General features: G+C 44.0%; 1 protein-coding gene across 8 annotated transcripts in view; it reads right to left on the reverse strand.

Annotated features, from left to right (window-relative positions):
- Nucleotides 1-903: 903 nt before the first annotated feature.
- The window catches only part of CCDC150 (coiled-coil domain containing 150), a 44,778-nt gene continuing 17,719 nt past the window's right edge, over nt 904-27,962 (reverse strand). The window contains exons 8-27 of one of the 8 annotated variants that reach the window (XM_050969475.1): nt 27,679-27,771; nt 26,389-26,496; nt 23,586-23,710; nt 23,133-23,310; nt 22,599-22,667; nt 21,758-21,850; nt 20,025-20,108; nt 18,259-18,366; nt 18,090-18,152; nt 12,478-12,606; nt 10,503-10,672; nt 8,649-8,742; nt 7,647-7,816; nt 6,416-6,542; nt 5,550-5,744; nt 4,893-4,961; nt 4,645-4,806; nt 4,045-4,131; nt 2,786-2,905; nt 904-1,754 (exon numbers count right to left, since the gene is read on the reverse strand). In XM_050969475.1, coding sequence (XP_050825432.1) covers nt 1,638-1,754; nt 2,786-2,905; nt 4,045-4,131; nt 4,645-4,806; nt 4,893-4,961; nt 5,550-5,744; nt 6,416-6,542; nt 7,647-7,816; nt 8,649-8,742; nt 10,503-10,672; nt 12,478-12,606; nt 18,090-18,152; nt 18,259-18,366; nt 20,025-20,108; nt 21,758-21,850; nt 22,599-22,667; nt 23,133-23,310; nt 23,586-23,710; nt 26,389-26,496; nt 27,679-27,771 — 2,361 coding nt within the window. In that variant the 3' untranslated portion in view covers nt 904-1,637. Of the gene's footprint in view, nt 1,755-2,089; nt 2,330-2,785; nt 2,906-4,044; nt 4,132-4,644; nt 4,807-4,892; nt 4,962-5,549; nt 5,745-6,415; nt 6,543-7,646; nt 7,817-8,648; nt 8,743-10,502; nt 10,673-12,477; nt 12,607-14,513; nt 14,643-18,089; nt 18,153-18,258; nt 18,367-20,024; nt 20,109-21,757; nt 21,851-22,598; nt 22,668-23,132; nt 23,311-23,585; nt 23,711-26,388; nt 26,497-27,678; nt 27,772-27,962 lie in introns of those variants that run through there. The other 7 variants (XM_050969479.1, XM_050969476.1, XM_050969474.1 and 4 more) reach the window with 7 other exon arrangements.

Below are 27,962 nucleotides of genomic sequence, written 5' to 3' on the forward strand. Positions count from 1 at the left end.
TAGAACAGAATCCTACACACAGGCTAATTTTAATCCCGCCACTCAGAAGTGATGAGGTATGCAGAAACTCAGCTCGCCGGTGGGGGGAGGAACATAAGGTTGTCTTGAAGGCTTCTGCTGCTTAAGAATTTCAGGAACGTAACTCTTTAGGATTTAGGGCCTGAGCCAAAGGCTACTGAAGTTAATGAAAGATTCCTATTAGCTTCAATGGGCTTCCAACCAAGTGCTTAATCACTAAGGGTCTGAGCCTGTTTTCACTGATGTCAATGGCAAAATACCCATTGACAGCAATAGGGGCAGGACCAGGCCTAAAACAATGGTTCAGGCTGTTGTCATATAAACCTAATTATGCTACAGCGGTAGGGATATAAAATGGGTGGAATGATTGTTATTTGCCAAGTCCCAGCAATATGCTTGGTCCTGTAGACACAACAGTGGAAGGGATGGCTTCTGCCCCACAGAGCGTCACACTAGCTCCACAGAAACAAATAGATCAGCCAACTGGAGGACGCTTAGGAAACAGTGCTGCAATTATTAATTAGGTGTGTAACAGCACATCTGATGTAACTGGGTTACACTGTAAGCCGAGGCAGATGGAGTTTTAAGGAGGGAATCTGAGCTACTCATAAGTGCTCATTAATTGAACAGTGGATGAAAACTGTTCGTTTCTATATCGTAAGGGAATGGTAGTCTTAACCCACTGCAACTATGGGTGTATAGCACCTGCTCTGGACACCTCCTGCCCTTTGGGTAGCTTGTTCCATGGTGGGGCAGAATTAACCAACTCTGCTAATCACATGGTTACCAATGGTGCAAGCTGTTGTACCTGGCCCCCTCTCACAGCCACATGGAGCACCTTCCAGCAATGGAGCCTTGGACCCCGTCCTCCCATCAGCTAAGAAGGGATCCTCCCTGTACTGGTCAGGCAACCGTCAGTATCCAACAGTGGACAACTGTCCTGTTTCAGCAAGTTTACCATCACCAGCCTAGGAATCCAGTAGACCATCCTCTAGATAGGCAGAATCCCTGCACAGCAATCTGAGCTCTCAATAATAATGATGCCTCCTCACTTTGCAGGGCTCATTCCAACCCACTACCCTCCTCTTGCGCTGCTAAAACACAAATCAGAGATGTGACTGGAGACAAAGATCCAGAACATAAACTTACTTGTATAGGAAGCTGTAGGGAGGAATACTTTCTTTGTTATAAATTGTGGTTCCATGATGAAGCATTTAAGCAAACTAGTCACACTCAAAGACCGTTTGGATGGGGGAAATGGACATCTGCTTCACAAAATGATACATTCTAGTATGTGTCAGACGAGACTCATTAGCTAAGCTGAACTGGAGTACACAATTTAAATTAATATTCCAAAACCTGTCTGCACTGGTCTATCAGCCAGCCAGTCAATGTGCATTTTATTTGAAGGGTCATCCTCACTGATACAGAGCAGACCCAGTTCATACAGGACCTCTGCTTATACCCACTTAAAAATCTTCTGAAATATGCAGATGCTTATAGATCAAGATACTTCAGCCTTAGGGCTCATCTTCCAGCATGTGAAGAACTGGTCTGAACTGTAGTGTTCACAGCTGCAGGGTGGTATGGCAGCCCGGAATTTCCTGGGTTAGATGACATCACTTCCTGTCTAGCTCTGATTGGTACTTCCTGGAGATGAGTTTGAGCTGCTGTTTGGTCTCCCAGCGATTCAGGGAGGCTTGGCTAGGGAGTTTTACAGCTTTTTCCTTCTCCATCTGTTAAAGGACATTCCCAATGAACAACAGCAGAAAATACAGAGATTGCAGCAGCTCAAGATACATCTTTAGAGGCAGGTCAAACAGCTATCTGGGAATTTCCACAGCTGTAACAAAGGCTCTGAGATCTCCATACAAAACAAGGTAAGGACAACTCTTTACAGAACTGTTTGGATGAGTGTTGGCGAGAATGGCAGCAGTCATGGAAGGCACGCTAGAGCCACTCATTTTCAATACAGTTTTTTGGATAGGAGCTTAATCAGAAATAAAATGTAGCTGGAGAGAAGCAAGACACGGATGATGGAGAGAAAGGGGCTTCCTCTCTTGTCCCCATCTTGCCCTAGTAGGTTAAACAAATGTCATTTGCCCACCAAATAAGCATATCCTGTGAAACATCAGCAAGAAGTGAGAGAACAAACTAAACTTTTAAACCTTTGTCCAGGGGCTTACTCCTTTGAGAGTGTTCTCCTGCCCCAAGGAGATGCTAGTTGGGCTGAGAGAGGTGTGGGCTGATGGGAACTGCAGAAGTCAACAGGGCTTAAGAAACCAAAATTCTGATTGTCACCTTTAACCTCCTAAAGAAATGAGATAGAAAAGAGGGGGAAAGTTTTGGTCTGAGGTTTGCTCTTCCCCTCACTTGAGGTGGGGAAATTTTTGTTTGGAGATCACGCCTCTCTGCTCCTGCTCTGCATACAGCAGAACATCACAACAGGACAGAGTTTTCTTATAGTTCTCCAGAAACCGTCTCCTGCCCATGTTATATGTATCCAAAAAAATAGTGTTGGCTTTTTTCTGGCACTGGTACTCACCTCTGTATAGGAAACCCCTGCTACAGTCCTGCATGACCTTGCTATTACTTTCATTTCGACAAGTGCCAGCGCTCTTCCCTGCAACAGCACTGCTTGGCTGCACTAATACCATTGCTCTTCTGACACATACAGGGAACTCTACTACAGGCTGTTCCCTGTTTCTCATCCTCCCATTAACTATGCATCTCTACCTTGAAAGTAAAAGCAATTCCCTTTATTTACCTCCTTGCCGTAGTTCCTTTCGCTGGGGATATTCTGCTGTTTGTTTTTCACTAGCTCGAGCTGCAGGCTGTCAAACTTAGATTTGAACCAGTGGTGAGCTTCCTCCAGGTTAGCTGTGATCTGAGGAAGAGAGTAGTGATTAGAGTCAGAAAGAGAACTGTTAGCATTTCCAATGTCTGGGCTGCACACCGGACAGGCCGAATTCCAAAGCCACACTTCTTTAAATCTCCCACCTCCGTGTAAGCATAGAGCATGCCCCTTGGCTATCCTGGCCTCCTCTTGCAACATTGTAGAGGGGGTGGAAAGGTCCGCACTGCACTGCTGTTACCCCCTTATTGGGTAACTAATGGGCCTCTCATTGGCACTAACCCAAGAGAAGACAATTCTAACTAGAGGGAAAAGCATGAAGAAGGTGGTAGAGGAAGAGAGTAAAATGAAGGCTAATTACAGCAAGCCACAGAAGAACGAGGGGAGAGAGCTTGGCCTTTGCTTCGCAATGTGCTGGCACCAGGATCATTTAAAGAACAACAAATGCTGTAAAATTACCACTCCCACTGTATTAGCAAGTTATTTCACATCCTGTGTTAGCAAGAACTCTTGTTAAGGACAATCCTATATGCAGATGCTACAAAGTACTGTAGAGTTTGAAGTGAAAGGACCTTCCTCCCTTACCTACACTGGAGACCTCCCTTGTAAAGTAATTACAGTACTGTACATTTGGAACCAAATTACTGTAGTAACACTTCTGTAAGGTATCGTGCTTTGGACTATTACTGTGCAATACCATCGGCTTTCAGTAAGCGATGAGGTGCATGGGGATATGTGACACCTTTAACAGACATGGTTTGGTGTAATGTCATTCAAAATGGTACAACATAGCAGCTCACACACTGCTTAATGGAGAGGACAGATTATGGAGCAGGTGTTTTAAACCTGTCGACACACACCAGCCATTGAACCAGGTGGAAACTGACCGATATGGAGAGAATTTCCTCTTGCAGGCCCAACTGAACTATAATAATTTGTGTAGGAGACTGTTAAGAGCTCTAACAGAAGAAGGGCCTGGGATAAGCACCAGCCAATTGCCATGGGGAGAAATAGACTGTGGCTGCACCTTACTTCCCACCTCTTCAAAGGCTTGCTCTTAACGTTTAAAAGGCCCCCCAGTGCATGTCCCACAAACAAATCCTGTCATCCTCAAGGGAGGATAACTCTAGCTTTGTACCAGAGGATCTCTTCTTTCCCACTGTTGTACTCACCTGTTCCGATTCTACACTGGCTTCTTTCAGTTTCTGCTCAGTTTCCTCTTTGCATTTCTTTAAGTGTTTGACTGTATCGTCTAGCTTCTAGAGGGAGAAAAATAACACCCAGACCTCTCTTTTTATTTTGCTCATGCAGGACATAACACAACCCATTTCTATATAACAGAATGAGCAGGAAGCTGGACTGGAAAGTTTTGGTAGAATAACAACTCCCAGCCCAGTAGGTCAAATATTAAGTTCCATAAAAGCACATGCCATACATTGCTGGCCACGCTCCAATAAGCAGCTATAAAGAAGCTATAAAAGCCCCCTTGGCATGGGAATGGGCATCTACTACCGGCAATAGGACCCTACAGGTGTGGCTCAGCAACATGGTCAGAGACAGTAAGCATTCAGCCCCCAGGACAGGATCATGTATTTCCAAGGCTGTGAGCATTTTACCTGACACTAAAAAGAACGAGGAGTACTTGTGGCACCTTAGAGACTAGCATGTTTTTGAGTGTAAGCTTTCGTGGCTTAGTCTCTAGGGTGCCACAAGTACTCCTCGTTCTTTTTACTGATACAGACTAACACGGCTACCACGCTGAAACCTGGTACCTGACACTGGTTCTCTAGGTGCTGCCGCACTTTCTGCTCCATTTCCAGCTGGCTCTCCAGCTGCCTGTTCCGTGTTGCCACTTCATGCTGGTTTTTGGCCAAGGTCTGCATCTCACTCTGAAGACCTGTTAACTCTGTCATGAATTTCTGGATGCTCTGTGACTAGGGATGGTATGAAAATGAGATCTCAGTGACCGCATGCAGATTCTAATCTAATGCAAAGGGGAAGTTGTACAGTGAGCTCCCACCTGCTCATAGTTTTTCTTCTGATACTGCTCCTTGATCACCTCCATTTGCCTCAGCTCAGATTCAATCTCCTGAAAATAATTTTAAATGAAAAGAGGAAGCTCCAGTGAAACTGTTTCATGTGACAGAGCTTGGGCTGCTCCAGACCCCATCCTTACTATGTGACTGAGGTTTGGAGTAACACATGCTCTGCTGAGGGCAAGCAGGCAGCAGAGTGTAATTGGAGCCCAGCACAGAGGATCGTCATTAAGACAGGAAGAGGGAGGCACAAGCACCCAGCAGTGTTCTACTGACTGGAAATCACTCTTTTATAAAAGGACACAAAGGTGGCTAGAAGCTGCAGGCCCTTCCCTTCAGCATGATCCATTGGCAAAAAGATGCCTTATTCAATCCACTGAACTGGGAAACAAAGGACTGCCATGAAGTGATCTATCGAACTATAAACTGACCCCATAGCAAAAGCAGCATTTAATGTAGGAAAAAAAGAAACTAAGGACAAGCATTTCCCAGCTGTTACTGACACTATCAGACTCCTATTGGCACCAGGTTTTTTCCATCCCAATGGCAGCATTCTGGCCTGGCCCCGCTGCAGTGACAGCAGTAGTTCTTCCCATTCTGGGGAGAGATGGTGTATGAACGGGGTTTTTTAGAGCACAAACCTTTATCCTTTCTGTGTTCTGGATGTTGTTAGCCTTGGAAGCCAAGTAGTGTCTGATTTGAGCTTTTTGGCTCTTTAACTTCTCCTTGTAACTGACCAGGGACTTTTCCAACTCCATTATTTTCTGCCGCAGCTCCCTGTTAGCCCGGGACACTTCAGCAGATTTGGAAGAAGCCTCTTCAAGGGCTTTCTTCAGCTAGGAGGCATACAGAAGAGGTTAGTTCATGTTCATCCCCCAAAATGTCTGGCTAGGGTAATCAGAGACATGTATTTCCTGTGAACATCACCAGGAAGAGTGCCTGGTAAGTAGCTGGTAAGCTGGATCCTCCAGTTATTCATAGGGAATGAAAGAATACACAGCTTAACCCCTGGGTTTCTGAATACTTCTATGGTCAGAGGACACAGATTATAGAAAGAATATAGCCTACGACAGACCAAAGAAGCAGAGACGACTGTTTTACCGCCTCTTCTTTTCCATATACCAAGTTATGACAAGGATTTTGTAGTAATTGGATGCTGCTATCAAACATCATGCAACCTTCAAACTACAGCCTTTGGTCCTTCCTGGAAACCATATTCTAATTAATCTTTGGTTTATTCCATAGGCCCTAGACAGAAATAGTTAGGTTTGCACAAAAAACAAAAGGGGAGGGACAGACATGATAAATTTATCACTAACTATGCTACAGCCACCAGAGCGTCACTTTGTCCACTGCAGGCCAAAACAATCTATGTTGCTACCAAGTGACACTGCAACACAAAAGGGGGACAAGAAGTGTCACTTTTTTGTTTTCTTATTGTTGGGAAGCAGAGCTCTTCTCAGGACACTGACCATGGAAGGAATCTTGCAGTTCTGTCCCGCCTCACCTCAGCAGATTCCCTGTGACCTGCTTTCCTCATAGCCTCTCGCTCGGTCTGAAACTGCTTCTTCAAGGACTCCAAGCGTTCGGTATACAGCCTTTCTTCCATTGTGGCTTCTTCAATTAGCTGCTCCCTTTTAAGAAAGAAGGAAGACACAAGCTATAGGAAATAAACCATACTGAGTGAATTCTATGAGTCTATGAGTCATACTGAGTGAATTCGTAAACGCTACGAGTGGGACGACCTGGCCACAAAAGGAAAACAGCAGAAAAAAGTGATGGTCCAAAAATATTTCCTCTGCTTAGCTGGGCCTCATTTTGCCACATTATGTGCGCCACAAAGATTTGACTTAGCTTTTGAACCATGGCCGTCCAGGAGGCCAGTTCAATCTGTTCATCCAGCTGCACGTTCAGCACATTTATTTCCTCAACAACAGCTCCAAATAGCAATATAAGACAGATTCTCCTTGCCTGAGGGAGGCTTTCCCCTCAGAGCCAGCAGGTGGCTGCTGTAGGCCAGCCTGCAGAGTTCTCCCAGGAGAATGAGGTGGACTGCTCCAGCTCATAGCATTCCTCATCTCTAAGGAAATCATGAAGGATTTCCATTAGCAAGCAGCCTGCAGTTTCCAGGAGGCAGACTCCTTCCCCTGATTGAAGACCAATCCCCTGCTGGCAGTACAGGAACAATAGCCATATTGCAAGGCTATCAGTGGCAAGTGCTGCCAGCCACGCAGGCATGTTATTCACTCAAACAATAGCATAGTGCTCCTGCGTTCTGGGCTGTGCCACACATACAGCCAGAGGAAAGACTGGGCTCCATTTTCAGGCTTCCAACACTGCAGAGGAGCCTGGAGAAGTCCCTGCATCAGCAGGCAAACAGCTTGTTCATGTGGCTTTGCACCAGTCCATCAACCCACCAAGCTGCTGGCTCAATAGCCACACCACAGAGATTGTTGCTGCAATTGAGGGAGAGGGATAGCTCAGTGGTTTGAGCATTGGCCTGCTAAACCCAGGGTTGTGAGGAAATCCTTAAGGGGGCCATTTAGGAAACTGGGTTAAAAATCTGTCTGGGGATTGGTCCTGCTTTGAGCAGGGGGCTGGACTAGATAACCTCCTGAGGTCCCTTCCAACTACAATATTCTATAACTGACAAAAGGATGGAAAGGGTCACAAGCTCTGCAGTTAGAAATGGAAAAGCAAAGTGTTCCGCGGCCACGGCACCTTGCACATGTTCTTACCTGCAGGCCATCAATTGCTGATGCTCAATTCCTTTCCTGTCCAATTCTTCCTGAGTATGTATCAGCTTGCTCTGCAGGGTACTATTGGCCTGCAGAGCTTGTTCCAAACTCAAAGCAAGTTTCTTGTTGTCTGCTCTAGCGACTTCTAGTGCTTTACAAAGTGGGTCCACCTCCGGGGTAAAGAGAGAGAGATCTACTTTATATTTAGTTGAATGAAAAGAACTTGTATAAACACTCCTTCCCTCACCACCTCCCCGTAAGAACAGAAGGGGTTTTCTTCTCAGTCAGTGTCAATTTGCTGGACTGGAATTCTGGCCACCAATTGCCCACAATTGATAGTCATTAAGCAGAGGCTGCTAACACACCATTTGTATTTGCCAGAGGAAAGATCCTCAGACTCAATTTCAGAAGACCAAGCATCACATCCTGCTTTCCATCAAGGCTTCACAAGACACCATAACCATGACTGACACTAACGGCAGCCCTCTCTATGTTAAGGGCAAAATTGTCTTTAAGTGTTAGAACTGTGATTTAAAACCCATTTTGTTTTAATTTGCTCCTGGTATAGACATGGCCCAAGACATGCCTCCAGTGCCACCAGCAAAAACCAGAAGAGTAAACTAAATATTTTTAAGTTTAAACACAAGCAGCAGTGCTCCCACCCCCGCCTCCACCCCCCACAAAAAAGAGGTAAAGAGGAGAATGTGAAGAACAAAATAAAGGTATTCATGAGAAGGAAATGCACATTTCAGAAACATTTTGTCCACATTCTCTGTTCCCTTTTGAAGATAGATGGAAGTTTACCTCTCTCAAGGCATCTCCGGATGGAGTAAAACTTCCTTTCTATAATCTCCAGAAAATGATCTACCCCAATGTTTACAGATTTTGCCTTGTAAGTTTCCCAGCAGGTAATCTCCCACATTCCATCTTCCAAAAAAGCAGGATGGTTCAGTACCATAGAACTAATTAAACCTGTTATCATTGGAAAAACTTGGTCTCTACCTGACTATTGTGCTGAGTTTCTACGACAACCAGTTTGGCCTGGTACTGTTCCAATTCTACCTCTAACCTCTGGATTTTTTGTTGGTTCTGGGTCCTGCAAACACAAGGAGTGAGAGAATAAAGAATCGGTCAAGGGGCATGGTTAACAGCAAAGCTACCTATGCATTCCTTTCCCCTGCTGAGCAGAGATCATATCACAGTTCAGTTTTCTACCTTCAAAGTATTTGGTTTGGACTAGAACTGAATTTTAATTTCAGTCCATCTTCTCTCTCAACCCCCAATTTCTTCCCCCTTTCTTATGCACAACATGAGACTATGAATTGGCTTCAGCCACTGATATCATACCACCTGGTGTATTCCCAAGCAGCATGTAAAGGTAGAGGCCAAATGACATTAATGTTAGCTAACTGGTATAGCCATAGGTCTAGGCATCCAAGATCAGTTTTAATTTTATAGCATTATCGAGTTTCCAGCACTATGATTTGCTGTGAGACAATGTACAGTCATCTCCCATTTATGAAAATCTGCCACACAGGGATTGCTGGCCTATAGTATCATGACTGGCACTATATACATAGCTGACAGGAGTTGCCTGCCTATAAATACCTTTGTACATGTGGCTGACATGCTTCACTGGCTCACATCACAACTGTAATTACATGTTCTGCCAACTCATTAATCTGAAACTTTCTTTTACAGTTTACACAGAGTCCACAAACATAAGGAAGAAAGTGTTGTAAATTCTCAGATATCTTTGACCTGTGAGATTTTTGGGCCAGGATGTTAACTGATTCAAACGAGAATAAAAATCTCAAAGAAATACAGAATAAATTCTGTCCTCACAGGAAACGGAGTAGTCTTTCCATGCGCTTGTCAAGTTAGATCAGAGACAAAAATACAGTTAATATGCTATTTACATTTACACTACAATCTCCTCTCTGCTAGATGCCTACATAAATTCCTACAGGGATTTAATTATCAGATATTGGCCTTATAATAACAGAGCACTTCTCCTAAAATTTAAAACGATCAACAGTTACTACACAAAGTAAGACACATTGCAGGGTATATGCACCCTGAAATTTGCAGAGATACTCAAGGAGTTATACCTCAGTGGGGAAAAATGTTATATGTTAAGGCAGGGATCGGCAACCTTTTGCATGTGGCCCATCAAGGTAAGCCCCGGACAGGCCGGGCCAGTTTGTTTACCTACTGCGTCTGCAGGTTTGGCCAATCGCAGCTCCCACTGGCCACGGCTTGCTGCCCCAGGCCAATGAGGGCTGCGGGAAGCAGCGCGGGCTGAGGGATGTGCAGGCCGCCCTTCCTGCAGCCCCCATTGGCCTGAAGCGGCGAACCTGATGGGCCACGTGCCAAAGGTTGCCAATCCCTTAGTTAACGGTATTAAAACAGTATGAAAAAGGTTTTTGGATGCTGACTCCCACTATTCCCAGTTATAAATCCCTATACATGATTGACTTCTGGAGATATTTTTATGAAGTAACTGCAGTGTGCCTGTTGTACAAGAATGATAGGTTAACAGAGAAGGCAGTTTATTCTCAACTACAACCCTTACAGAACTGGTCATGTGTACCTGAGGGGCAGATCAGCTGGTGCTTCACTGCTATGACTCCATTCTCCCAATATTGCAGAAAAAAAACTACCTGCAGGGACTATAAAAACAAACTGGGTTCACTGGGAACTACCTTATCTGGTCCTATACAATCTGCTTACTTACCAAAAGGCAGATAATGGTCTTGAGCCCTAGGAAAAGAGCTAGTGATCAAGCCATTCCTTGGTCTGGCTTGTCTAGTTTTTCACTACATTGCAGATACAGAAAGTTTCAAGCACAGTTACCTGTCTTTTCTGAGCCCTGTGATCTCAGAATCCTTGCGCCCCAGCTCAGTTTGCACCTTCTCCAGAGCTGCCTGCATCCTGCTGTGAGAAGCCAGCACATTCTCCAGCACAGCTGTCACTTTGTCGTTATCTTCCTTTGCCTCCTCTAGTTGGCGCTTTAAGGTTGCCATCTAAAATACAAGAAAGCAGGCAGAGGGGGGAAATTTGGTTGACTTCCAATAAAAACCACTTTGATCATACTCTTTATATAAATCATAAGTAGGCTACACCCCTGCAGGCTCAGGGAAGATTGGTCTTGTCTTTGTTGAATTAATTTAGATGGAATGTATGGGCTAAAGGTGTTAACATAACCCAGGCACTGTCCAACATTAAACAGTTTTAAACAAGTTTTGGGGTTTGGTATATAGCGATTTCAGCCTGCTTAGTACCATGGCAAACGCACAATTAAAAATCCTTTTAGCCTTGTATTAAAGATAAAGAAAAGAAGGAAACACAGTTAAAGCATTTCAAATGAAAAGTATTAAATACGGTTTTCATTTCAACAACATCCCTTGTTTCCTTTCCTTTTAGAAAAGGAAAAAAAAACCCTTGTCTGATAGTTTTTTTAGATGGTAATAATTGTCCTTTTGAGGAAAAGAAAAGAAGTAAAGATGGGTATGCGCAGTTCTTTTTCTTCTTCTTGTTAAAGTCCAATTCCACTACCTAAAAGATAAAACAAGACAAACACACACACACAAGGAGAGAGAAAAGAACAGCAAAGATAGAAAATGAAGTTTCTGTGTATAGTGTTGTCTTTCACTTGCAGCTTCACTGCTGGAAAAACACAGGCACAGTATCTGATCTTATTCACTCCGAGACCTAGCAAATGTGTGCCCGCATCAAGGGTGTTGCATATTTTGGAGGGCACTGCATTTAGCTGCCTCTTTCTGGTCACAGGCTTACCAATGTTACAAAATATAATCTTGGCCAGCTAAGCCAGAGTTTATTAGACAGAAGGAAAAAGGAGGGGGGATAGGAAAGAAGAAATAAGGCAGGGAAGGAAAAGCACATACTTTTGGGCGGGGTGAGGAGAAGTCGTCTCACATCCCAAGTGGTATTTGGGATTCTGCTGGAGCCAGTGGCAGTGTCACCTGGCTCCCTCTCTCTGGCCTGGTCAGGACATCTCTCAGGATCAGGATGACAGAGTCCCAAGAGATGGTGCGAGTGGCAGCCAGTAGCCAATTTTTTTCTCTAAAGTCACTTTAAGGCCTCCAAAAAGGAGTGGTTAATGGACTCATTCAGTCTGTCTTTTCCCGTCAACATTTGTTATGATTTGTGACATCTTATGAACTTTCACTTACTATTTACAGTTTACTTCACAATTAGGGTAAATTTGTAGGGCCAATTATCAGAACATCCATTTCAGCCTGTATTTAAAGGTGTGCCGGGAGGAGAAAAGTTCTCCAGAATTCCTCTCCATTTCCCACCCACCCTTTGGTGTAATCATCAGAGGAACCTGTCATTCTAGCTAAGGAGGGCCAGCCTTAACCCCTTTAACTTTACCAACACTGGTTGAACATGCTGCCTCTGTGGCATTCAGTTCTCATCAGCATAGGGCACAAGCAAGAGTGGAATACAAACTCTAATAGCATGTTGTGGTACTGTCCACTATGAAGTCCACATTGACTATGTTGCATCTGCCAGACTCCGTTTTGCACCCTTATTCAAAAGTTTAGGGCCAAACATTAAATATAAAATTGGGGATTCCTCACACCCATTTTACATAAGTGTTAAGTCCTGATTTACACTCATGTAAGAGAAGAATCAGGTCCCAATTGCTGATACACTCATTCCAGAACCAGTATTGGAGCACTGTTGTCCATGTAGACATCAACAGGCTAATAAGACTTATGTTGATGTTTAAATTTGCTGTGCTGGAATCTGAGCCAGACTATATCAGATTTGTCTCCTTTAAAGAAAAATCCTGTTTCCTTGCCTTTTGCTTCTCCCTCTCTTCCATGGCTTCCATGTGCCCCTTAATTTTCTGACTTTCTCGCAATGCCTCATCACGGGACTTGATTGCAATAGAAAATTCTTCTTCTTTCTGTTCAAGAGTGGTCTGTGCCTTTGCAAAGAGACAGGGAAAGAAGGAGAATTCTAGTTTTCCAAATTAAAGGAATTGGTTCTAATAGTTTACAATTTAAGGTGGTAGAGGGACTTTACCAGCGAAATGGTCCAGATGTCCTGAAATCTAGACTCCTTGATTCGGTATTTAGAACAAGAGATTTTATTTTTCAAAACAAGCATTATAAAGAAATTGCCAACCCTCATCCAGCCTCTGTGAGGGAGACAAAGAGATGGAACTGGAAACTCCAACCTCAGTAGGGGCTGCAGTAGTTTCCTTCAGGGGGCATTAACCCTCTTCTTGACTTCTATGAAACAAAGATCCAATATTTCCCTCAGAATCCAAGCTTGAAAATAAATTAAACATGAGCAGCAGTGAAACAAGCAACTGTGTTTTCTCCTGAATCTATTGATAGGATTTATTTCCTTGGTTTTATTTTTAGAGAATAGTCTTCTAGTTTAACGGATTTTTAAATATTTGTTACGATGTACAGAGTCACGGGTGCTTCCTTTATCAATAGTCATTACTTTATGGTTTCTCACTGAAGATCATCTATACTTCAAGCATTTCCTCATTTTAGTGCATGTTACTGTTTAATTGTTACATTTATTATCATTAGAGATCTGCAATATTTTATATAACATCTGACAAAATTAAAATCAGATGAAATAAGAAATTCAGACTAAGCAAAAAAAGAGCGACGCTCACTAATCTCCCAATAAACACAATCCTTATAATCCAGAGTTTGTAACAGAGAGGAAGGAGGGACAAGTCAATTGTTTGCAAAATCCAAAGGCCACTTTTCATGAGACTCCTCTGGATACTGCCAGCCATAACAATAGTTCTAGGCATAGGAACAAGTCTCTGGGTATACCACTTGTTTTAATATTAAAAGAGAACACAAAATAGGTAATTCAAAAAGAGATGGCAGAAAGAAAGAGATTTTAGCCAAACTGCTGACATATTGTCTAAAAAATGAAAACCAGAATAAGCCAGTTGCTATTTTGTATTCCAAAAATATAACTTTTAGCGATGTCCTCTGAGTATCAGGTACACAATATTCTCCAATCTCTGCTTCCTAAGGAAAAAAAACACTTTAAAGCTTAAATACTTTTGGCTTTCTCAAAATCAAAGGTGATCTACTTTGTGTCAGCCAGGGTAACTCAAAGTTTGTTTCTACCTGTTCCTTGAAACTTCTGCTTGTAAATCAAGTTCACAGCTTCTCAGCTGGGCTACCGAGATACAATTTAGAACACAGAGGGCTTCCTTTGTCCCAATCCCATTACAAACCAAACTTGATTGTCTTCCAACAAACTAAATATATAGCATCAGTCAGAAGGTGGTCTGGCCTTTTTACATCAACAGTTCAGACAGGACCACAACTACATTATCTCAAGTCTAGAATCAGAAATAATTTCAGTCTGAAAACTTTGTCTTCTAAGTGGACTTCATTAACTGAGCCTGCACCTTTCTAAACAAGAAGCTCCCAAAGACACCTGTATTTGGTATTTTCCAGTATTTCCTCATTTTTGCTAACAATTTAATTATTAGTGCCCCCAGAAACTGCCGTAAGTTTCCATCATCTAGTTCAGAGGTGCCCAACATTATTACACAGGAGGGCCACATAAACCTAGGCACAAACTTGTACTGGCCAAACAGATTCTACCTATTTTAATAAGATTTAAAGTCACCTGTACTGATTTGTATTTTAAGTTCAGCTTCTTTTGTGTGTATTTGGATAGATTGTTTCTGTGTATAGTATTATCTATTTATACACCTGTGTAAACTAAAATGATGTACACATGATGACAAAATGCTAGTGAATCGGCCATTAGTAGATTGTATTGAAATGCTCTGGTAGGCTGTAGGCTGGGCAACTCTGCTAGTTTGTTTCAGTCTTCACTCACCGTCAGGACATCGTCTTCACTAAGTTCGGCAGACCATTCAGCTTTCAATAGCCTTGGAGCAAGGATATCTATTTTATCCTCCAATCTTTCCTCCATGGTCTTAATAGCATTTAACAAAGTCCTCAGAGAGATTCTAGGACAGCCACCACATTCAGAAGCAGACTTCCTTGAATGTAGACCCGGCATGAAATGAACCCAGTGTGAAGGGCAATGGACAGTAGAAGCATGCGATCCAAAGCCTGCAGCTCCCTCTCCCAAATCACCCATATCTGACTTAAAGTAATGAACACTGGGCTTCTGCTGCCAGGGCCTCTCTGGGGATTTTCTTCTTCTTGGTGGCATTGTTGCTACAAAACAAATTAATCAGTCCAAGTAGACAGAAATGGGTGGGAGGAGGGAAAGAGGAAGAAATAAAGAAAACCAGAAGAGCACACAGTAAGGTAACTACTCCCAAAATATCTATCCCATTGAAGACACAACAGAGGCCACATTCACAGATGCTGCATCTTATCCCTGCACTGCATTACTTTATAAAGACCTTGTAAGTCATTTTAAAGCATCATTTACTATTTCTGATTAATTTGAGTGGGTTTTCAGTTTTCTTTCCTAATACTTTGTAGACCGGGCATGAACTGAAAGCTAAATCACTGTGGTTTCCCTTTATATCTTATTAGCACTGAGACATCACTGCTCACTAGTACAGCATTAGAACTATATGCAGTGTCACTATGCCTTTCCCCTTCTTATCATACTATATACTGTGACCTCACCAAGCAGAATGTAACAGATCATCATTTGGAACTTAATCTTGTGTCATGTGAGGCAGAACATTCTAAGGCAGGGGTCGGCAACCTGTGGCACGCGTGCCAAACATGGCACGCGAGGCCGATTTTGAGCGGCACGCAGCCGCCTGCCGCAGTCCTGGCCCCCAGCCCCACTCAGATCCCCGCCCACCGCTCTGCCCTGTGGGGGCAGGAGGCAGAAGCTTGGTTCTGCGGCAACCAAGCTTCCCTCTCCCCCGCTTCTTCCCCCAGTGTGGTGCTTTCCTGCCCTGCCCCCTCTCCTTCCCTACGCCAATCAGCTGATGGCCCTAGGGAGGGGGACTGGGGAAGAGCAAAAGCGTGCAGGCAGTTCCCTAGAGGGGACAGAGAGAAGTAGGGACTGAGCCTTGGGGAAGGGGGTGGAACAGGCATATCTCTTTCAGCCCTCTGCCATGAGCTGCTCAGGGTGGGGGGCTGGGAGCACCCCAGCCATCTGCCCTAATCCCCCCCCCACTGTCTTCTGCCCTGCAGCCCCCACACACCCCCAGCCTAGTGCCCTGACCCTTGAACTCCCCCCACACACCCCCAGCCTGCTTCCCTGACCCCCCATACACCCCCAGCCTTCTGCCCTGCAACCCCCATACCCCCCAGCCCTCTGCCCTGACCCTTGAATTCCCCCCCACACCCACAGCCTTCTGCCATGACCCACCCTACACACTCAGCTTTCTGCCCTGCAGCCCCCATACCCCTCAGCCCTCTGCCCTGACCCTTGAACCCCGCCACACCCCCAGCCTTCTGCCCTCACCCCCCCACACACTCAGCTTTCTGCTCTGCAGCCCCCATACCCCCCAGCCCTCTGCCCTTACCCTTGAGCCCCACACACCCTCTGCCCTGACCCCCTCACACACTCAGCTTTCTGCTCTGCAGCCCCCATACCCCCCAACCCTCTGCCCTGACCCTTGAACCCCTCACACACAGCCTTCTGCCCTGCACCCCCAAACCCCCAGCTCTCTGCCCTGAACCCCGCCCACCCCAACACTCACCCAGCCTTCTGCTCTGCATCCCCACAGCCCCATCTCTCTGCCCTGATCCCCCCCCACACTCAGCCTTCTGCCATGCACCCCACACACACACCCTCAGTCCTCTGCCCTGACCCTTGACCCCCCCCATATCTGCCTTCTGCCCTACACCCCCCACACACCCCAGCCCTCATCCCTGAACCCCTCCACCCGAGCCCTCTGCCCTGACTCCTGAAACCTCCCCATCCAGGTCTGGGGTCCCGGCCGCAGGCCCTGCTCAGCCCACTGCTGGCCTAGGTGAACAGAACCCCAGGCTGGCAGCGAGCTGAGCAGGCTGGCGGTGTAAGATCAGCATTTTAATTAATTTTAAATGAAGCTTCTTAAACATTTTGAAAACCTTGCTTACTTTACATACAATAGTTTAGTTATATATTATAGACTTATAGAAAGAGACCTTATAAAAACGTTAAAATGTATTACTGGCACGTGAAACCTTAAATTAGAGTGAATAAATGAAGACTCGGCACACCACTTCTGAAAGGTTGCCGACTCCTGTTCTAAGGGTTATAGTCATGATTCTGCCAACCTCTTGCTGTGAGACCTTTCTGTGTCTCCATTTTTCCCCCGTCTGTAGAATGGAGATAACTTATTATCTTTGTAAATTGCTTTCCCAAAGTTTGAGGGCTTTCAGATTTTGGTGTGGATCTATGGCTCCCATTACCACAATGTCAGACTGTCTCACAATCTTTAAAGTATCTGCCAAAGCTAGTTGGGAATTGCTTGATGAAATATTTGTCAAAAAATTCCCATTTGTCAAAAGTGAAACTGTTTGCAGGAAAGGGTTAAGTTAGATGAATTTTTTCAAATCAGTTTTTCAAAAAAAAAAAATTGAAAATTCTGGTTTTCAAGTTCAAAACAACTCTTGATTTTTCTAAACATTTTGAGTGCCCCAAACCAAATTTTTGTTGTTGGATTTTTGGTTTTCGAAAATTTGAGATAGTTATCCCAATTCAGGATGAGAAAATGTTTGTTTGACAAGGAAACACTTTTCTGCCCAGCTCCAGTATTTATCCTTCCGACATCCCTGTGAGGTCAGGCAGTGTTGTTATAGGTATGACGACTAGATGATTTAGGGAGGTAAGTGGTAGGGCAGGGAATTGAACCAAGGCCTACTGCGCTACAGGATCCCATCCAAATCACTGCTGCATCCTGTCTCTCTCATCTGTAGTGCAAACTAGCGTGGCACATACTATCTCTTGGTTACCAGACAGAATTTATAAATTTGCATATCCTACAACTTGAGCATTTTCCTTCACCCTCTAGGAGCAATACAGCCCAACAGAACACACTTTAAGGCAGTTACTATAACCTGTAATTTTCTTTATGAATCTAAAGGATTTCCTTCTCTGACCAAGAACTAATTTGCAATATTAAACTGGCACTCACAGACTTCTGTTTCTTCTCAGACACCGAAACAAGACTAGCAGAAAACGTAGCCCAGTGCACCAAATAAAACATGCAAGCTTGGTACCTCTGCCCAGCACAACATAACCCCTCTTTGTGCTGTTCCCAGCAAGACTGAATAAGTGATCTAGATCAGATTAGCCTGAACATTCAATGTCTTCTTCCTTTTCCTCTCCCAGAAAAGCAACCAAATAATCTGTGACAATTTATACACTCTATTGTGAGCCAGGAGTAGAAAGATATAAAAATTCCTACAATCCCACCGATTTGGCAAGGTACAGCCCTAAACACACACCGTACGTTTGCAGGAAAATAGCCTTTTGTTTTGGTACCTGCTTCAGCTGAGCTTCCATCCTTTGCATGTTAATCTTGACAGAGCCAAGTTCTACATTCACCTGTAATTTATAACAATAAAAGTTAGTATTAAACTAGTGACGTTCTTGAGGGGAGCAGTTTAACTTCAGTGCTGAGAAGTGAAGAATCCTCTGAGTTTGATTGTACCTGAGTGTATTTGGTCTCCAAGGCTGTATTCAGCGTGCGAAGGTGGCTATTCTCTGAATGTGCATCTGCAAGAGATTGCAGTTCTTCCTCCAGCTGCTGTACTTTGGTCTAAAGGAAAAAGCAGAGACAGAGTCACGGTGAAGAGAAGGAATGAGCTTGAGACAGCCACAGAAGCAGAGGGGGAGAGTTTGTAAACCTAAAAGAAATTAACACTGAGCAAAGTCTCAGAATATGAAGAACAGCAAGAAAGTCATTTCACTTTATCTTCACAGAAAGGCAAAATTAAAACAGGATGAATCATTTTAATACAAAGCTCAATATAGTGTCTTGGCCCCTCACCTATGATTATCATCAGTATATTTAGGAGTAATTCTAGCTCACACACTTGCCTCTCGAAGGTAGCTCAGAAGATTAAGAAAAGAAATGGCTTCTTCAATAAGCTTGCAGGCTCAGCTTGGGAAGCTAATGCGCAAACACTGCACAGCTCTTTGCTACTTAGTTAGAGACTACTGTGCTCCTGTGTGGTCAAAAACTCTCCCCACACAAAGCTAGTTGATGTACAACTGAATTTAACGATGAGACTAACCGGAACCATGAGAGCACAAAACCTAAGTGGATGCCGGTCTCCTAACGTCAGGCCTCCTAATACATCTCCTCCTAACATCAGGCCTTATATTGCAGGAGAGAACCTCTTCGACACAATCCAGGAGATACTACAACTGCCACTTTTCAAAGACATATAGGAGGTGCTTGCCACCAACTCATCAATAAAAGACCAATATGGACTTTGTTACCAACCATCTCATCACATTGTGGCGAGCAGAATAGGAACAAGCTGCTCCCCCTGTAAGAAACTCCTCCCTCATCACTCAGCACTTTACAAGAGACTCCTGGCCTCGAGTTGCCATGCTGTCTCCGGTGCAAACTCAACCATTTCAGATGTGGAGTGGTGAGGTGTGCAGCAAATAACCACCCCAGGGACTCAGGAACAGACCTCTGTGTAGCTGCAGTGAGATTGAGAAAACTGCACACCTATTGAATAGCTGTTCATCTCGTGCTGGTCTATCAAGACTTTAAAGCCTCCACAATAATCACCAGACGTAGTGACACTACACAAACATGCAGCTGTTTCACCATGTAAATAGCCACCATTCTCTCTATTGACCCTTTCTATGCTGTTTTTTTCACAAGCAGCCCAAAATCAATGCACCCCTTTCCCAAATTCTAAGGCACCCACCTGCAACTCAGAAATGAAAATATCTCGCTTTCGTCATCCCCTTCTATTGTGCACTTATTTTAATTTTATCTATATTTATAACCATGCAGTCTGTTCCCTTCTTATTTTACCCCTTGGAATAACCTGCTTATCAAGACACCCCAAACTCCCAGGCTCTCTTTGACAAGGGTTTCTAAACATGTGTGTTGCTTTAAAATGCCCCCCTTTCCTTCCTTGTTACTCAATGATTTTCATACATCCAATAGCTTGTTTACCCGGAATCCTATAGCTGTAATAAGTGAGGCATCTCAACCCAGTCTTTTACCTAAAGGCAATAAATGGTCTGACTAGGATCAAAGACAGTTTTAAATCCCAAACGCCTTAAAAATATTTGGCAGCTGTTGCACAAATGAGGACATCTGCAGAAGGAAATACAAGAACTTCCTTCCAACTGTAATAGTGAAGGTCTGGTTAAATAATCCTGGATCAGCTGGGCAGAAGGATTTCTCCCTGCTCTAAACAATCTGAAATAAAGGCAAAAATCAGGTACCTGAAGCTTTCCTTTGTCGTAGGCCAGTTTATTCTTACTGTCAGTCAGCTCTGCTAGAACCTGTTCGACCTGCTGTTGAGCATACTGGGAAAACAAGAGCAGAGGTCACTGTCTCCTAGGAAAAACAAGCCAAAATGAACTTGGGCTTAAGCATCTTGTCTCTCCCTGAGGTTTAGTCCTTTTTCCCTTCAAGTTTTAGAACTACCTTTGTCCTCCTGTTTTGTCCAGATTTTCATTTAAAAATGAGGTCAAGAGTTCTCACCAAGTGAAACAACATAGCAGCAGAAAGATGTAGTCATACCACCATAAGCCATGCCAGCCTATAGGAAGAAGCAGGCACACACTGGTTCTCAACCATCTAGACCAATCCCTGGATCATAGAGCCTAACCTCAAGCACAGGCAGCAAGAAAGTGAATGGCAGAAGAACCTGCCCTCTGGCAAGAGGGAAAGGAGGAGAAAAGGAATTGGCAAAAGACAGAGAGTGGGGAAGGCAAGAGTCATAGGCAAAAAAATGGTTCAGAGTGAGAGCAGGTACCAGAAGAAACAAAGAATTGGAAAATTATGGAGATGAACTATTTTTAAGCTTCAGAACATTTTGTTGATTCATACTCCTATGAGTGACTGATTAATTATTGTGAAGCTAATTTTGTGTGTGAAGGGGAGATGGTAAATTGTCACTTATTATATTTTAATAATATAGACAGTATCTGGTCCTGCCATGAGGGCAGGCGACTGGACTCGATGACCTCTCGAGGTCCCTTCCAGTCCTAGAGTCTATGAATCTATGAAACTTTAAAGAACTTAACTATCTTATAATTAATTTTGACCACCACATGACAGACAGACATAAGCTGTTTCAGCTGAATTTTCTCTAGCTTCCTGATTAGAGGACCTATTTACAGTGGTGTTTTTCTGAAAGTCTCACGCTGACACAAATAGCGTAGACAGTTTTTACTACCATGAGACCTGGACCTGCTCAGTACAGTTGGAGAACACAGTGGTAAAAGCTCTGCAGCTGGTCTGCACTAACACTTCCACTGTTTCTAGCACTGGTCAAGTTTCAGTGCTACAGCAATAGTGAGAGAGGACAGGAAAATAGACAGCAGAAATGACATCTCCAAGTACCAACAGAAGTGTTAACTGACTTGTATCTAGCTATTTTCTATGTTATGGTGTATACAGGCTAAAGTCCCACCTACACTACATAATGGAACAGAATACCCATGGGAAAATCCCCGATATAGTTGTACTTCAGGACCCCATGGGTACATACTCGGGGTGCTAAGTCTGTGTCACTGCTTGCCGCTACCCCAGCTACACAGCTATTTTTAGCACTCTAACTTGAGGAGCGCTAGCACAGGTAGATCCACACAAGTTTGGAATCACACCTCTAACTCCAAGTGTAGCCATAGCATAAGTGGTCCCTTCAGCTAGTTAAAATCCCTCCCACACAGCATGAACATTTTTACTCTTTAACAAATTCAAATGGAAACCTGAAAACAAAATTAACATGTAGCCGTTATTTTATGCTTTTGTCTCTCCTCTCTCACATTCCATTAGTATGGAAACTAGGCACAGAAATATCATGTGATCAGGATAACTATTTCAGATTGTAGCTTGACTCCTGACATAGTTACTCACCAGTCAACACTGGGGTTACCTACCTATTTTAGAACAAACTGAAGGCGAGAGTACACAGGTCAACAAAAGCTGACTGAAAATCTCAGGTTACCTGCTGGTGTTCCAGTGCCACCAAGCGATCCATTAGCCTCTTGTTCTCTTTCTCCAGATTCTGCAGTGTAGATCTCATAGCACCCATTTCTAGCTTCAAAACAAAAGACATGATTGCAATTGGATTTTTCCTTAAGTGTCTTGGATACAATATATATCAATGGACCAAATTTCAACCCCCAGTGTGTGAATTATTCACAGGCCCTCATACCTAGAGCTACTTGCTTTTACCTTCCCTTCAGCACTAGTGATTCAGCCTTCACCAAAAAGTTAACCTGTCAGGTAAGCTCAGCAGTAACTATGCTGCAAACACACTGAAGATACATCACAAATCCAACATTTAATTTCTCCAAGCTATGCAGGTTTGAGAGTGCTACACAGAAGATAAGTACATATGACCTCAGAATTCAGTGAGGGCTGAAAATACTGTTGAGGTGGTGCATTCAGTCCCTAAGGAACAGCAAGAGTCTCATGTGACCATCAACCTCCAGCAATGGTGGAAGCTGTAGTGTGGACATGAGTCTAACCACGGATTATATAGCTGTAAAAATAACTGAGTTCTGTCTCATCACAGCTACAATCACTGCTATAGTCAAAAGAGCTGCACCAATGGTAAATTGTCGCAGTAAAGTTTGCTAAAGCAGATGCAATCCTGCAGTCCAGTCCAGAGATTCATGTGTCCTTTACAAGCCATCTAGCATCACTACCATCAGTGCTAAAGAAAAACTCTCACCTCCCTGTCACAGGTTCAGTTAAGATAACACTGTTTGTACTATGGATACCAACCCAAAAGAAGGGAGAGAATCAGAAGTCAGAGCAAAGCCATGCATACTTGGTAGTACCTTGTTCCCAGTTAGTTCCACTTCCAGTTTGTTCCTCTCCTGTGTTACATCACTTGCTGTTTTCTTCATCTGCAATAAGAAATTAAAATAAAGTCACTTTTAAAATCAGCCAAAAAGCGACTCTACTAGATCCACCCTAGAGATCCATTAATACTTCCAACAGAGAGATGTAGCCCTTTATCTCAGACAGAGGGGTCACAGACCAACCCAGAAATTAGAAACAAGGCACTTTCCTCAGTTCCCTTCCCTGACAGGGCAAAGCAATATCATAACTGTTACATTGCAATCTACTCTCTTATGTCCATGCACTACTAGACATATCACCAATGCTGTCTGCCATGACACTAAAGCCTCAGAATGGGAGGAGGCCAAAGATTATGTTCCAACCCATATTTCCACATTTGCAGAGAATATGAGACTATACTACTTCACCATGGGACCAATACTGGGGAGGATGGGAATTTTAGCAAAGTAGATGGAAATGTCTTCTATGATACATCTTTAAAGTAAGAGACTGTAAAATATCCATTGTACTTCTTGCTGAAGACTCTCCTTCTCCATCAGTAGAGATCCTCTCTCTTTCAGTGCTGTCTCCAGTTCACCTCGAAGTCTAGCGATAGTAGACTCCAGGAGCACCTTCTGTGTGGTTGTCATCTCCTCAGCTAGGCATGCTTTTTGTCTGCAGCCAGCATGCTCTGTGTGCAAGGCCTCCCTGTGTAAGTGAGACAGGAAACATCTGAGTTGGAGTTCTATACCTCACAATCTTAGATGTCGTGAACAGAAAATGGATTTTATGTTATATACCAGACATGCTTATTGGTACCTGTTTTACTGTGTTCAAAAGTCCCGATTAAGTATCAGCCAGCAGGAAATAAGTAGAGCCTGTAGGAGGCTTGGATAGATACAGGGACCAGGACACACCAAAGACTGCTAGTATGCAAGGGAGAAGAGATCAAAGGATAAAGATTTAGAATATTCTTCACTCACAGCTCTTTTTGAAGTTGGGCTTTTTCGTTCTGCATGCTTTGCAGCTCTCCTATAATGTTGGCACGGGCAGCATCCAGCAGCAAGTCTTGTTCCAGCAGTTTCTGAGTCATCCTCTCCTGTTCTGCCTAAAGAGGGAAAGGAAATGTCAGTGTGAAAACTCCAAAGGATTATGCAAAAGTTTGCAGCAGGGGTCGGCAACCTTTCAGAAGTGGTGTGCCGAGTCTTCATTTATTCACTCTAATTTAAGGTTTCTCGTGCCAGTAATACATTTTAACATTTTTAGAAGGTCTCTTTCTATAAGTCTATATTATATAACTAAACTATTGTTGTATGTAAAATAAACAAGGTTTTCAAAATGTTTAAGAAGCTTCATTTAAAATTAAATTAAAATGCTGACTTACGCCGCCAGCCTGCTCAGCTTGCTGCCAGCCTGGGGTTCTGTTTACCTAGGCCAGCAGCGGGCTGAGTGGGACCTGCGGCTGGGATGCCAGCTGGCAAGGGGCCAGCAGCTGGGACCCCAGACCGGGGGGTTCAGGGGTCAGGGCAGAGGGCAGTAGGGGTGTGGGGGTGTAAGGCAGAAGGCTGGGTGTATGGGGGGGTACAGGGATGAGGGCAGAGGGCTGGGGGGGTGAGGGGTGCAGGGCAGAGGGCTGGGGGTGTGGAGGGGTTTAAGGGTCAGGGCAGAGGGCTGGGGGTGTGTGGGGTGCAGGGCAGAGGGCTGTGGGGGGGGTTCAGGGCAGAGGGCTGGGGTGCTTGGCTCATGGGGGTGCTCCCAGCCCCCTGCCCTGAGCATCTCAAGGCAGGGGGCTGGAAGGGATATGCCCTGTCCCTACCTCTTCTCTGCCTCCTCTACAGAGCAGCGAGCACGCTGCCACTTTTCCCCCTCCCTCTCCTCTTCCCCCCTCCCTCTCCCCCTCCCCTTCGCAAGGGCCATCAGCTAATCAGTGCAGGGAAGGAGGAGATGGGGCAGGAAAGCAACACGCTGGGGGAGGGAGCAAGCTTGGCTGCCGCAGGATCAAGCTTCTGCCTCCTGCCCTCACAAGGGAGAGCAGTGGGCAGGGGGGCTGGGACCACAGCAGGCAGCAGCATGCCACTCAAAATCAGTTCATATGCCGTGTTTGGCACGCGTACTTTGGGTTGCCGACCCCTGGTCTACAGCAAAAAAAAAGACTGGTAGAGGGCACAAAGCTACTATTTAAACCAAAGTGTTCTCTCCTGGTCAGTTCAGGGATTTCTGTATCTGTCTTATTACTGGATAGTATAACACTACTTGCTCCAATTTTTCAACATCTTTCTTGAAATGTGGACACCAGAACTAGACACAGTATTCCTGTAGAGATTGCACCAGTGCCAGGGGCAGCTCCAGGCACCACCACACCAAGCGTGTGCCTAGGGTGGCAAGCCATGGGGTGCGCTCTGCCGGTTGCTGTGAGGGTGGCAGGCACGTCGCCTTCGGCGGCATGCCTGCAGAGGGTCCGCTGGTCCCGCGGCTTCAGCAGACCTCCCGCAGGCATGCCACTGAATCCGCAGGACCGGGGACCTCCCGCAGGCAAGCCGCCGAAGGCAGCCTGCCTGCCGTGCGTGGGGCGGCAAAATACCTAGAGCCACCCCTGACCAGTGCCAAGTACGGAGGTAGTATAATCTCTCTATTCCTGCTTGATATCCCCATTTATACATCCAAGGATTGCATAAGCGCATAGCCATAGCATTACACCTGGAGCTGATGTTTAGCTGATTAGCTATCACGACCCCCACATCTCTTTCAGAGCCACTGCTTTCCAGGATACAGTCCCCCATCCTGTAACTATTACTTATATTTTGTTCTTAGAAGACCTTACATTTGGCTGTATGGAAACACAGTGTCTGCTTGTGCCCTGTTTAGCCTGTATTATTTACCACTCCCCCAATCTGTGTGTCATCAGCAATCTTTATCAGCAATGATTTTCTGTTTTCTTCCAGGTCATTCACAAAAATATTAAATAATGTAAATGTTTGGTGGGGTTTTGGGGCCTGCCCAAAATACCCTTCTAAGCAATGCAAGGCAGCATAAACACCCTTTTAAAAAAAATTAAAAATCTGTACTTGCTATTTAAAGGGTATCCAACCATAAACTGGAATTTCTTTAGTCAATTAAAAAGATCATCAATCTGATGATGTCTCTTTTAAATAAATACTTGCTAGATGCATCAAACCAAAATAGTGAAGTCTAGAAGATTGCTATCAGTCTAAGTTTTGAATTCTCTTTTCCAAGGGAAGAATGCTCTGTGCCATTCTCTGATGACACCAACTGGTTGACAGAAAAATAGTTATAGATGCCAGAATGAGCAGGGGCTAGTTCTGCACTGATGAAAAGGCAGGAACTGTGTGGAGCAAGGAGAGTATAAGAGAAATATTCTTCTTTTCTCCAGAGAAGAAAGAATAAATTCCAGAAGGTGATACATATTAGAATGAGTGACTTGGGGAGAGATTGGATCAAGTCAATTAAACACACTCCTGGCTACCAAACTGCGCACTGATTCTATTCTCACATTAATTTTCATTTTATCAAGGATACTGCCTGTCATTTGAGCAGGAGGAGGATGGAGAATTATAACATAACATGGTTTTACATTTTATTGAGGTTTGATACCAAGTGTTCAAAACCAACTATGTCAAGCTGACTAGAATTCGGAGTCTTAATCCATAAAATATTTTACAGGATGTAACTGGTTTATTGAGCTTTCCCCTCATCTATTCTTCCTGGTCTCTGAGCCACAGATGCTTCACATTGGCTATGTTACTAGCCTAATTTTGAACTGCATACCTTAAGCATGGCCTGATGATCTGAAATGAGTTTAGCATTCTCCATGGAAATGCTTCGAAGTGTAGCACTCAGTTCTGAGCATTGTTGGTTCAACTGGTCATTAATGATCTACAGAGGGGAAAACACACAAGTTTTTATTTCAGACTTTCTACAGGAGAAATAAAAACACTTACAAACCTATCAATTTCTTTTATATTTCCTCTACCCCCATCATCTTGCAGTTTTGAAGGTCAATGTGACCTTTGCTATAACCAGGTCCACTGAGAAAAGTGTTCAGATAACACCAATTTTCAGGGGAAGGGTCAAAAAGTGTGCTGCTGTAAAAATACTGTAAGACTGGCACAAACCAGTATCAGCAATGCTAATGGTACTGAAGCTCTACCCTGATTCACTCAATGACACTTAGTATTTGAAATAGCAAAGGCAAGACCAAAGGACCAGATTCCATTCTATAGTTTAAAAAATACGTTGTCTAGAACCAGTCACTGCAGGACTGTCTAAATGCCGGTTGCCCTTTGCCTTTCTCCAGGAAGGGAAAGATGGCCTTGTGACAAAAATACAGGACTGGAAATCAGGAGATCTAGGTATTATTCTCAGCTCTGTGATAAAATCATTACAGAATGCTTTTTTGTAAGGGACATCTCTTTACAATTTACACTACAGCAATGCTGCAGAAATGCCAAGACTCTAAAGATCCATTCACTTCACTGGAGAGCTGCTGCTAAACAGAAAAACTAAAGCAGCAATTAAGTGTCTTTCATAGATTCTAACGCCAGCAGGGACCATTATAATCATCTTGTCTCCTGCCTAACACGGGCCATAACAACATCCAGTAAATCCTACATCAAGCCAGTACGTTGTTTGAGCTATCCCGTCTCTTTTAGAAAACTATCCAGTCTTGATTTAAAGTCTTCAAGTAATGGAGAATCAGCCCTTTCAATATGTAGAATTTGCGCCTTCTTAGAAGTCTAAGTATATCAATAAAAGCAGCCACAAGATTGGAAGCCTATGTTAGAATTGTGGCTAAATCAGAGACCATAAACTAAAGTGAATATTTTGGGATTTCAAATTTACAACATAAAGAAACTAAGTCATCATATTTAACATCTGTATCTGAAGACTCTTCATTGTCACCAGCTCAGCAAGCAGACTGTGCAGTTTTCATTGTGTAGCTTTACTCCAGACCAGGGAGGCATACCAAGATGTGAGAATCACACTCAATTAGTCATTGTAGATCCTGTCCCCTATGTTTTAGCTCTGTGATATGGTAAGAGATGCTACTTTCATTACCTGTACTTTCTCTGCTGTCTCTCGCAGAGCTGTTATTTCAGATCGCAGTTGCACATTTTCCTCATGTTCTTTGCTGAAAGACAGCTGTGCATTCTAAAGGGAAGAATCAAACAGCATTTCTCCATGAGAAAAGGTGAAAACAGACACAGTGTATTTCATCATCCAGCCAAGAATTTCAGGGCATTTCACATTTGTCTCTCACCTTTTGTTTAACAGAGCTGGTTAGCCTGTAACAGTGCTACTTAAGCACCTGTAGATGCCAGCCTGGGCTCCATTAATATAAA

This window comes from Gopherus flavomarginatus, chromosome 10, assembly GCF_025201925.1.
Source record: "Gopherus flavomarginatus isolate rGopFla2 chromosome 10, rGopFla2.mat.asm, whole genome shotgun sequence".
Classification (NCBI taxonomy): domain Eukaryota; kingdom Metazoa; phylum Chordata; order Testudines; family Testudinidae; genus Gopherus; species Gopherus flavomarginatus.